Here is a 12,317-nt window from a genome sequence, read left to right on the forward strand (position 1 = left end):
GGGCTTCACAGTGTCCCGAAGGAGAGACCCACCGAGAAGAACCCCAAACCTTTGAGCTTCTCCTCCGTCCGGGCTTTTTGCTTCAGGTGGACCTTGCTGTGACGTTTCTTCTCGTCGCTCCTGGCGAAGCGGCGGCCGCAGGTGTCGCAGGAGAAGGGTTTCTCGCCGGTGTGGGTGCGGATGTGGGTGGTGAGGTGGTCGCTGCGGCTGAAGTTCCTCAGGCAGATGCGGCACTGGAAGGGTTTGTGGCCTGTGTGGATGCGGAGGTGCCTGTTGAGCTCATCCGAGCGGGCGAAGCTCCGGATGCAGTTCTCCACCGGGCAGGCGAAAGCCTTCTCGTGGGGTTTCGGGCAGAAGCATTTGGAAGAGCACTTGGTCCGGCGGGTCTTCTTCTTGGGCTCGGCCAAGGCAGGAGGGTTGGCGGGCAGCAGGGAAGGGATGGAGGAAGAGGAAGGGTGGCCCAAAAAGTCCGTGGGGGGGACGGAGGGTGAGGGGTGAGGATGGAGGAGCTCGGCAGAGCTCATCAGACCCGGCAGGACTTCAGGCTGGGCCAAGGAGGTGTCGAACTCCGGCATCAACGGAGGAGGGAGGTTGTGGATCTTGGCGTCGGCAAAGTCCCCGCGGGCTGGGAAGTTTTCTGGCTCACAGCCGAAGCCCAGATGGGTGCCGAAGCAGGCAGCGTCCTCTGCCAGGCTGCCGAGCTCCGACTGGCAGCTGACGGACAAGACGCTCTCCATCTTGGAGCCCAGCGGGTGGAACAGCCCCTGGCCACCCTCCCCAGCTGGGAAAGCTTCGGGAGAATGGTAGCCAGCGGGCAAGTAGGCCTGATGCTGGGTGATGGGCTCCCACTGGGTGCAGGAGGCTTTAAACTTGTCCAGGGGTGGGGAACCGGAGGGCAGCTTGATGTCCTGCTTGTTGTCCAGGAGCTTGGGCTGGAAGAAGCACTGCGAGGTGTTTCCTAAGGTGGGTTGGGGCTGGAGGGGTTGAGCCCCCTCAGCTGCGGGGAAGCCACCGTAGCCCTGCTCCGGGAAGGGGGTTTGCGTGGCTCCGTTCAGTTCAGGCTGACAAGCGGCATAAAGGTCCAGCTGGCTCTGAGCCACCTCGGGACAGGGGTAAAGAGCATCCAGGTGCCTTTGGTGGCCCTCGGAGGAGGCGAAGGGGGAGATGCCCAGGATCCCCGACATCAGGTTGAAGAGGGATTCCTGGTCCTGGGGATGCTCCGGTACCGCCTTGATGAAGAAGCTGCCGGTGTAGCTGAGCGAAGGGGAGGGTTGGCTGCCCAGGAGGGAGTAATCCACCGCCCCGCCGCTCATCGGGGGGCCCAGCAGCTCACCTGGGGATGCAGAGGGGACGACGGTTAGAGGGATGGAGGGATGCGGGGATGGAGGGGGGGGGGAAGCGGGAGATGGGGGAACAGCGGGAGGCTGATGTTGCGTCACTGCGAGGTCCCCGTCCCAGCCGTGTCCCCGGGACCACGCAGGGAGCTTTGGGCTTCACCCCCCCCTTCCCCGGCAGCACCCCCAGGACCCCCCGCCTGGGCTAGAGGGGGAGTGTTGAACCCACAGCCAGGGGCTGGGGGGCAGAGGAGGGGAAGATGCCTGATTCCCGGCTGTAGGTATGACTCCCAACGGGGTCCCTCCCCCCTGGCCGGCTTCCCCCTGCCCTCACCTCCGAGAAAATCCGTCTCTGCCAGAAGTTGCTGCTCAGGCTGCTCCAAGCCCTGCAGCTCCCCGGTTTTCATCTCACAGCTCTCCTCGTACTTGGAGTAAAGCGGGTCCGGGCAGGAGAAATCCATAACGTTGAGCATCTCCCTTGAAGGCACGGCCGGAGGAGGTGGGGGGGGGGGCTGGGGAGGTTCTGGGGGCGAGCTAGAGGATGCTCAGGGCGAGCCGGGGGGATGCTGTTGGGGGGCTTGGGGCAATCCGGGGGGTGCTGGGGTTGGGGGGTGCTGTGCCCCCGGGGCTGGGGGGGGCAGATCTCGAGGAGGCGGGGTGAGGTGTGGGGAGGAGGAGGGGGGGGGCAGGCAGCAGCGGCAGCCCGTGCGGACACCCGGCTCTCCCTCCCCGCCGCCCCCTTTATAGCTGCAGCGGGGCTGCTCCGACCTTCCGCCGCAGCCATTTCTGGAGTCCCCAGCGAGGCCGCCGTGACGTAAATGCCCGAATATGGACTCAGGATGTGGGTTAGGGAGCCCCAATAAGGAAATCTCTCCCGTGACGCGCTGCCCCCTCCCTCCCCCTCCCCCTCCCTTCCCCTCCCCCTTTTCTGTGTTGGTTTTTTTTTTTTTTTTTTTTTAAATTATTTTTCCATCCATCTCTCTCTTTTGCAACTATTAATCGCGATATTTTTAACAGATCTCTGGGTGTGTGTGTCTGCGCCCCCCCCCGGAATCCTGCCCATCCCCCCCCCCCCCCCCAATCCCACCTTCCGCATCACGCCCCCCCCCCCCTCATGCACACACGAGTGTGCAAGCACACGCGTGTGCACGCAGCTTTGGCTCTCCTGCAGGGTTCAGCTTCGTCCCTGCAGATCCCACGGCTGGGCTGGGGGGGGGAAGGGGGGTTTGGGGGGTGCTGGGGACCCCTCCGGATCCGGCCCTTGCGCCGCAGCAATGCACTGGCGCTTTGGCTCCCCTCCCAACGTGGGCTGCTGTTCTTCCAGATTTACATCTCCCCAGGCTCTTATTCGCCTTCTGCTATTTTTTTCCCTCTGAATGCCTTTTGTTGCTCTTGTTCTTTCTAGAAGCGTGCAAGGTGCTGGGTTTGCTATCCCCCCCCCCTCCCCGCCGCCTTGCCTCCCCTTCTTTCCGTGCCTGATTTTGCAATACTTTCTGCTGGCATTTCGTGTTTGCTTTGATTTGGAGCCGTGAAGTGGATCCCGGCTCCTCCTGCGATTGAGCAAGCGGCCAAAAAGAGAAGGCAAACGCTGCGGCCAGCTCCCTCGCCGCGTTTCAGTCATCCGAGTTCATGGCTCCCACCCAGGCCGGCGTGCCATAGGCATGGAGTTGGGCTGGGAGAGGGCAGATCCATCCTGCAAATCCCACCGGCTCGTCGCAGGGGGATGTTTGAAGAGCGGACTCAACACGAGCCATGATTCGGAAGGATCTTGGCAGTGCTTCCACCCCCGCCACAGCGCCCTGAGCATCCTCCCGACCCCCCCAGCCGCTGTGGTGGGGTGAAGCCTCCAGTGAAGCAAGGCTGGAGGCTGTTGCTTTCCCTGCTTCATTGTCTGGAGATTTCTAAATTTCCAACATGGATTTGGAAGCTGATCCTGGATGCGCAGCGATGCTTTGGCGAGCGGATCACCACCAGCATCCAGCACAGGCGGTTTGGCTGGAGAGGGGAAGGTTTTCTCTGGCTGTTGGGTTCAGACCCCACTATAAAACACACCTATAAAAATATTTACAGGTACAAACCCGCCGTTTTGCAGTGCAAGGCGGCTGATGAGGAGGTTGCCCCTGCACTGGGGTCTGCAGGAGAAAGCTGTGGGGTGCAGAGGGGCTAGAAAGGAGGAGGGGACCTCTCCCCAGCCCCCCTACCTGCGTGTTTTCCCTGCCTCCGTGTGCTCACAGCCCTTGCTGGAGGGCCAGCTCCGTTGGGGACGTGCAGCAGTGCCCGCATCCGAGTCCGCGGGGCCGCGCGACGCTCAAGCCGGGGCGCAGCGGCTGAAGCGGGGCCCTGCCCCGGTGCTATTGGTGGCTCCAGCAGTGACTCACTGCGTTACCTTGGGCAAATCGCTCCGAAATGTGTCAAGCGGCGATTCCCCACGTTGGGGACAGGCTGTTCATCGTTGCCTCTGCAAAATGCACCGAGATTGCTGGTGAAGAGGTGCAAAGAAGCATTAAGCCCAGCTGGTGATTCAGGGAGTGTCAGGGAATGAGCTGTAAGGTTCAGGTTGGAAATAAAAGAGGGGATGGAGAGAGATCCGGAAAACTATCAGAGTGTGGAAATGGTGAGTGGGATCCAATTATTCACTGTTTCTCATCTCACAGGAGCTGCAGGGAGCCCAGTGCAATGGCCAGAAAGCGGGTTTCAGGCAAACCAAAGGCAACACTTAGCCCTGCAGTGCTCGATGAAACTGGAACTCGGTGCTTCAGGACTTCACGGGGACCAAGATGATAAACAGGTTCAAAACAGTCCATCTGTGGCTACTAAACACAACCCCAACCTGCTGCTTAGGGGAGCTGCTCGATGCCAGTGGGATATGACCAAGGGATGGAACTCAGGGTCCTTGTTCTCTTCTTCACCTCTCCTTGGCTGCGTTAGATGGACCCATCAGACCTTGGCTGCTCTTATTCTATTTGGCTGTACCACATTTTAACTGGGATGTTGGGCTTTAGGGTGTGTAGAGCCTCCAGTCTCTAAGCTGGAGTCCAGATCCTGGCTGTCGCTGCCACGCACATCCCTGGGACAACCACTGCCAGGACAAACAGCTCTTCTTTTCTCCTGGAGATGGAAAAAACAGTCACACCTTTTATACAATGCCATGGGAAGGTCCCCTGCTACTGCCATGGGGCAGAGGCAGCTCTCATAAACTTCTCTTCATCCTCAGAGATGACCCTAAAATAGTGGTGACACTTCAGTTCCCCAGATAAGAAAATAAACAATTATCATGTGGTTTCTATATGCCTTGACTGCCTGGGAGAGCGCTGCTGACTATACAGGGGTGGCTGTATAGGTACTGTCTAATGTGCCCTCTTCCTCTTGATAAATGCTTTTTTTCTTTTAAGTTTGAGAGACCCACTTATATTAAAAAAACAGTCTGAAGTGACCCTCTTGGATGGCAGTTTCCATGGGAGGAGTGTGGCTGTGTTAGCTCCGACCGTGGAGGTGACACCACGCATGAGGTAATGGGAAAACGTGACCGTGACTAAAGCCAAGCTCTGGGATCAGGTGCTGGCACAGCGTTTCCCTTCCCAGAAGGGGCACTTGGCTGGCGAGGAGGCGGGATAGCCTTCCTGGGGTGAAATGTGTCGTCATAAAAATACGGAGAGGAAATCCGTGCAGTGGCCAGGTCCCCCCTGCCGCACATGGGCACCCCGGGGAGGTACCAGAGCTCAGGCTCTGCCCCGGTTTTTGGGTCCTCTCTCTTTCTCTGGTCCTTGAGATGCTGCAGGAAGCTTTGCTTAAGGTTTTTAAGAGCTGAAGCGGTTTGGAAAGCCGCTGTGGCAGCCCTGTGTGTGTCCACGGGACATCTCACAGCAAAGGTTTACCCAAGCAGAAGGGCTTCGGGTTCCTGCTCCCTTCGTGCACTCTCTGTGCGGTGGGAGCATCCTTGGGGCGGCAAATAACGACCCCAAAGGAAGGAGCGATTTTGCTCCGCTGTTGGGAGCCCACAAGGCATCTCTGAGCTTTCTGGCAGGGCACAGGTTGCTCAGCCCCAAGCTCGCCCCCAAGCTCGCCCAGGACTGCAGCCCTCCGAGCGTGCCGCAGAGCGCAGGCTGCCAGCCCGGGGCTCCCCCAGTCACCTGCCATCTGGAACCGGCTGGCACAAGCCACTGTCCCCGGGTGCCTGCCCACCTCCTCCAGCCAGGGCCAGCGTTTGCTTGGCGAGCTCCTCGCTGGCTCCTGCTGATCCACCCAGATGTTTCCCCCACAGAGCTGGGGGCCAGCTTGGTCCCGGGGTCCACCCTCCTGCTGACTACCCCACCGTACCACAGGCAACCCCTTTCAATGCCACATCAGCCTTCCTTCCCCTCCAGTTTCCCAGTCTGCGCTCCCTGTTGGGGTTATAGCATGGAAATCAAACCTTAATTCTTGGCTTTGTCCCCTGTTTCTCCCCTGGTTTTTAGCTCTGGGGGCTTGCTTTGGGGTCTTATAGTCTGGGGAGATTTTGGCAGGGGGTTGGATGCTCCTGGGACCCCCAGCCCTATTTAAGGGACAAATTCCTGAGGAAAGGAGGCAAATCATCCTCTTCCTCCTGTCTTGCCTTGCCACAAGCCAGCGAGGAGCGGGGGGAAGATCTGGGGAGCACTTTCCCCACCGCATCATGCAGGCAGGGCAAGAGGAGGCAGCCCCGGAGCTGCTGGCAAGGGCAGAGATGGGCAGCACTGATCTGCGGCTGGAATTCATTCTTCCAAAAGGACGGGCTGAGTATTGGTTCATGGCAGTACTACTCTGGCAGCCAGACTTGGGCCCATGTGCCCAAACTTGACAGATATGTAGGGAAAGTATAATTTCCATGTGTCTTCTCCAAGCTCCAAGTATTCATGGCTCATATACCTTCTGCATTCAACCTAATGCCCTATATTTAATAGTCCTCAGTGGATTTTTCCACTGTTGATTCCTTTATGAACCCTTAGTTTCCCCTACACTGTGAGATGATGTAAGTTTTAGGTGAAGAAATCTCTCTTTCTGTTTGTTTGGAGTGTGCCCACCGCCTCCACGCTTGCAGCTTCAGAAGAGCCTCAGAGAAAATGGGTGTGTGTGCAATAAATCTGCTGGCTGCTCACACAGGGCGACGAATTCCCTCCTCCTGGTGATCAAAACCTCTCTGTGGTGATGGGTATAACTGGGAAATTCCCTGCCGGGAACAACAGCCTCTTCCAAGATGAGAAAGTGGCTCCATTGACTCTGAGCCGCTGGTCCTCAATATTTAAGAAGATGTTTCTCTGATTCAGAAGTAGGGTTTTTTCCTGGAAGCTGGGGAAAAGACAACAACCCTGCAGCACTGCCCTGCCTCCCCTTTCTTCCCAGCATTTCCACATCTTAAGACCAACAGCGTTGCTTGGATTTTCTGCTTGTGGTTCAGGTTTGCTCTGCAGATGGGGCTGAGCAGCAGAGGGAATTGGGTATTTTAAAGAAACTCCCCTGGGAAGTGCTGCTACTTCCCCCCGTGGTGTTAGGGGCAGGGCCAGAGGTGGGCACCCAAAGGGGCAGCTGCCCTGCCAGCACCCACAGCTCGCGAGCTGCTCTTTGGGTGCGCAGGAGCTGCCAGTAGCACCCTGTGCTCCACGCAAAACCCTGCGCGCCTTTTCGTGACTCCCATCTTCAGGATGCAGAGTACCTCTTTTAAACCACCCCCACCAAAAAACACACCACAAGCCAACCGCAAAGCCCCGATTCTTTTATAAACCACCCCAAACCTCCCTCCGTCAGGCCTCTGAGATGGAGGAGGGAGCAGCAACCCAAAATCTTGAAGCTGGCAACGGGCTTTGCCGGGGGGTGGATGGCACAATGCGGCTCGGCAGCGATTCCTCCTGGGAGGGCCACTGGCGATGGCACATTGATAGGCCACAGCCCAGCCGCTGGCTCTCATCTCTGTGCCCTCCATCTCCCCCTTTGATCGCTCCAACCATCTCCCCGTCCAGGAAAACTTCTAGAATACATCGCTCTGCATTTCCATGGCAACTGGCACGCGACCAGCGGTGCTGTCTCCACTGTGTACCTATTCCTGGCGCCGTAGAGAGGATGCTCCGGTGACAGAGGAGACAACCCGAAGAGGTTGAGAAGGGGATCACCATCACCTCCGGCCGTGCCACCAGCCCCGGGGTGGCGGCGAAGGGATGCTCTGAGGATCTTTACTGAAGAGCATCTTTTCTCAGGCGGCCTCAGCGGATTTAAGCAGCACGTGAGGCTCTATAAAATGCCTGCCAAAAGGGGCTTTTTTTTTTTTTTTTTTAATTACCAGTCACAAGGGAGGGATCGCTGGCTGGAATTTCAGAGCCTGGGCACGGCGGGAGGTTGGGGCGGATGGCTATCTCGCTCCAGGTTTTATGTTGCTGCACATCACCATATTCTCCGGGTGCTCAGCTAGCGATAACAGCTCTTCCTGCCCTTAAAATTTACGGATCGCTTCTCCTGCATCCTTGCTTTCTTATCACAAGCAGCTGAGCTTTGGGGTAAAATCCCTCAAATTTAGCTACTATCTGCAGTTTAGCCGAAGGGAATTACAGCCTGGGAGTGACTGCATACGGGGACGGCAGAGCAGCTTGCCAAAGTGGAGAGGTCGCTGCAGCGTCTGTGATCACATCGCCTCCTAAAAATAGGCTATAGTCAGAAATAATCTCATCTCCTGCTCCCCCCCAGCCCCCCGAATAATAAAATCAAACCCAATACTAATGTACTAACGCTGTGAGCTCTCGGAGAAGCCGGCGGAGAGCAGAAGTGATATTTCTATTCTCTCCCTCATCACGCGTCCTAATCACAATATTTTTAGCATGTGCTTTTGCATGGGTTGGTCAGGGGCAGGAAGATTAATTGGGCTCAGTACAAGCACAGGGCTGAGGCCGAGGCTGTCAGCAACAAAATGATTTGGCTGTAATAAAGTAATAAAGCAGGAGGGGACAATATTCTCAACCTCTTTCCAAATTCACATTTTTTTCTAAGAGTCTGTCTGCCTTGATGTATTGACTGGGAAGCTGCAAACATTTCCAAGCAAGCTTGCCTTCCAGTTTGAATGAAATGATTCATTGAGCCCCAAATAAGTCTTTCTCCACTCATTCGCACAACAGTTTTAACCACCTCTAAAAAATTGTGTATATTTTAAAATAAAGCATTTTTAAAAACAAATTATTGGGCTGTTTTCTTTAGAAAAAGCCTGAAGCAAAACATTTGGACTTTTGAGTTTCTGGGGAGCTTTGAACAGGAGCTCAAGCTCCGAAACAAGCCCTGAGCATCGTTAGGCTCTATCCTCATTAGGCTGGAGGAGCTCTCGAGCCCCATCGCAGATGAAAAGCGAGCGGGTTGTTTGTGTTCTGCAGCTGGGGCAGGTTTCATTAGGGCAAGCAGAGGCTCGCATGGCACCCGGCAGCCTCGGGGCTCCGGCTGCGCAAGCGATATGGCGGAGGTGTGCCAGGGACGCATGTCCTGAGCGAGATGTAACCAAATGTTGGCCTCTTTACTGGGCGGGTGTTGTCAACCCGAAAGAGAGCTGCCTTGAAATCAGATAAAGGCGTTCATTAACAAACCATTAGAATAAAATCCCCTTCGAGAAGGACAGGGAAGAAAAGCTAAGCTGGCTGGAGAGGGAGGAGAGCGTTTCCTTGCCCAGGGAAAGGAAGAAAGCCTCGAGGTTGCTTCGCCTCCACCCATCCCTCCCTCCCCAGGCCCCCGGCCGGTTTCGAGACCCAGTTTCCCAGTGCCCACAGGGATTTCTGGGAACAGGGATCGACCCTGGGAATGGGCAGGAGACTTCTTTAAGACACTCAGAGTTAAAAGGGCAGTTTTTGTACGTGCCAGTGCAAACTAAGTGAATCGGCCAAGGATGTTGCAGAGAGCCTGTTGCAGAGATTGGAGCTAAATCCACGCTCCCTGCAGCCTGTGTTACTTTTCTAACCACCTACTGTCAATCGTGCCCATGAACCATGCTCAATTACTTACCCCTCTGATTGCAAAGAGGGGGGACACACACCTGGCCCGGTGCCTGCTCGGCGATGAATTTATCCGACAGCTTTTCATTTGTGAGTGTTATTTGCTTCCTTGACCAGCTCACTGCGCCTTTTCAGGAAAGTTTCCAAGAATCCGGAGACACGCTCTCCAGAATCATTAATCAGAGCAGCATGAAGATTTATTAACTCTCCTCTCCATGAAATAAAACCATCAGCCTCCGAAGTCAGCTTTCTATGCCATCAATTCTTCCTCCCAAGTAAATTTAAAGGCTGTCACCGTCAGCTGCTAACGAAGGCAAATTCATCTATCAAGTTCTGATTTGTTGCTTGTGGTTACAGTATCGTGATCTCGACTCATATCCAAAATACAAGAGTGAAATGATAGCAGTCCTTTTTTTTTGCCATTAGTATTAATTATGTTAATAAAACTTAATGATATTCATGCCAAAGGTTGGAAGTGCGTGGAAATTCATGGAACTCTTCAAATTAAGTGCTCTGGTCTCTCAGCATATAATTAGGAAAACTATTAAATATAGTATGGTATGTAAATTAATACAAGTTATATCTATTATATAGTTCAGCTATGAGAGGAGCAGAATTTGCCGTCTCATTTGCAGGAATCAGGCTGTCCAACCCAGGTATAAATGGGAGAATTGTCACTCTAAAACGTATATTCCAGAGTGCATTTTTTACCCCAAAATACCATGGGAGAACGTTCATTTTACTTACTCTTAAAAATGTCTCAAGATGCATTTTGCAGCCAATTGTTACAGATTGCCAGAACCTGGAGGGACACACCACGGGCGTATGAGCGCAGACAGATGCCGCCTCGTACCTTCCTCTAGACATCCCTCAGTGGCCACTGTCAAGGGACGAAGTACGTGCTAGATTGGTCTTCAGCTTGATTTAGAGTGACTGACCCTACGTTCCTGCTCCAACATCATCATCCCATCGCTACGGTGCAGGAGGAAGGATGCTTCCTGGGTTGTTTTGTGACAGTCCAGCATCTCCTGCTGAGGTCACTCACTCAGCAGCATCTGGGCTTCCGTGCACCATCCAGTCTGGCGATGTGTTGGAGTCCTCTTTGTTCCTGCAAAGAGGATAATTCTCCAATCCAAGGGTTGTCCTTCAGGGAACAATGTGGACTACGGTGGCCAAGGTGTACCAGAGCGTGTTGAAGGGAATGAACTGGCTGCCTTGCATCTGGCTGTATTTGCACTCAAACACACAGCTGGGTCAACCCTTTCTGCATGAGCCCAGTACGGGAAAGAGTCGATGCATCCCCTCTCAATCAGGCTCAGAGCAGAGCCTTGGGCACAGGGGACAAGCCAGAGCAGCTCCTTCTAGAGGAACCTGGAAATTTATGGGTGCAGAGCACAGAGGAGAACGCATGCCAGTGGCTGGCCCACGTTTTCTGGGCCACACATTGCCTTTTTACTAGGATCAGCTGAAGCTGGGAACCGATCATTAAATAACGTGGTGAGGAAGCTGTATATGAGCATCCGTCTGATCTGGGAAGTGCGGGACAGGGGTTGAAACCTTCCTATAAACATATGAATCATCACGAAGCCACACTTCAGGGAGAGTATTTACTCATGTAGCCTGAGAATCTCAATTAGGAAGCATCTCGAGACGGTTTCACAGGGGTCCTCCGAGGGTGTTCATGCCTTTGATTTCAGCTCCTCTCCAAAGTTAACAGAAGGGTCTTTTTGTTCCCTTGGTTCTGGTGGAAGAGGACTTCGAGCTACGCTCAATGTCCCACCTTGATGCAGGAGTCTGCGGGATGAGGACATCATGGAGAGCTTCCTGCAAGGTGACTCACGTCCTGGACTCTGAATATTTTATTTGCCCACTGGCTGTACTCCTGATGGATCTCCCCTGACTCTTTGGCTCGCACCCACTCTTGCCTCCATTCCCTGCTCTTTCCTCTCACCTGGAAGAAGGGCTTTGCATTTGTCAGCAGCAGGGTGGGGAGATGGACAGATGGAAGAAGACAGCAGCTGTCAGTCCTGTGCACTCATAGATTTACATCAGTAAATACTCCTGTGATCTCTGTCAAGAAGCTGCAGGGAACAGAGCGGTGGCCCCAGGACACTCCTTACTCTGCAGGTTCAGACCACGAACCTCCTCTTGTCTCAACTCTCTGCTTTAGACTTCAGCTCTCTCGGGGACCCCAAGCCATCCCTAATGCTCGCCCTGTTCCCACTATCCCCTGAAGCTGGTGATGCCAGCTGGGACAAGTTGATGCAGCGCTTTCGTGTGGAAGTCCACTTCAGTTAATGACTACCGCCATTAGCATCAGTTATGTAGTTTACACCCAGCTATAAATAAGTGCAGGAGTTGAGAAATTACCAGTGCTCTAAAATTGGGATGTAACATGGTGGCTTGCAGGCAGCCACTAACAGGGTGTGCCATTGACAAAGCACACAGGTTGTCTTGGAGGGGGGACATCCTACTTGCAGTCTATGGGACGTGTCCAACCATCCTGAACAACTCCAACGCTGCAGGCTTGGTGGCATCCCTAACGCCCACGGCCCCAAAGCATCCAGCACAGGACCAAACGTAACTCCGTTATGGGCCAGGTTTGCAGCCAGATGTTCTTCCTCTCTTTGCAGAAGACTTGGCCAAGAGCTGCAAAGAATTAAATTAACCCTCCAAGAAAGTGTTAGTAGAAACCAACGGTGTGTCTCCTTGTTTGCTGCCCAGAGCTCTGCTGGATGGAGCCAACGGGAATCCTATGTTACTCCAAATGGACAGAGCAGGGCTTGGCCCAGTCTGAATCGTTGACAAATACAAATAAATATAACTGGCATGAAGCATAAACTGCCTGCCAGGACAGTGCAATATCTCCATAGAAACCCCTGACAAGAGAACCTGACGTTAATTTAACGATGGCAGGAATAATGCTGTAGCCTGTTGATGTTGTAAACTTCCTTGTTTGAGCTCTCTTTTTTTTTTTCTTAAAGGGAAGTGGGATGTAATTGGTGGAGAC

At 54.3% G+C, this 12,317-nt stretch overlaps 1 protein-coding gene across 1 annotated transcript; it reads right to left on the reverse strand.

Moving 5' to 3' along the window:
* Positions 1–5: 5 nt before the first annotated feature.
* On the reverse strand, positions 6–1,313 carry EGR4 (early growth response 4). Its single transcript, XM_074821255.1, has one exon. It carries the CDS (start codon positions 1,311–1,313, stop codon positions 6–8), a length of 1,308 nt encoding a protein of 435 aa, XP_074677356.1.
* Between the last annotated feature and the right edge of the window lie 11,004 nt (positions 1,314–12,317).

The sequence above is a fragment of the Strix aluco genome, chromosome 4 (assembly GCF_031877795.1).
Source record: "Strix aluco isolate bStrAlu1 chromosome 4, bStrAlu1.hap1, whole genome shotgun sequence".
Taxonomy (NCBI): domain Eukaryota; kingdom Metazoa; phylum Chordata; class Aves; order Strigiformes; family Strigidae; genus Strix; species Strix aluco.

What these genes read in the sequence shown, in the direction of transcription:
- EGR4 (XM_074821255.1), bottom strand. Translation starts at nt 1,313, where the DNA reads ATGAGCGGCGGGGCGGTGGATTACTCCCTCCTGGGCAGCCAACCCTCC.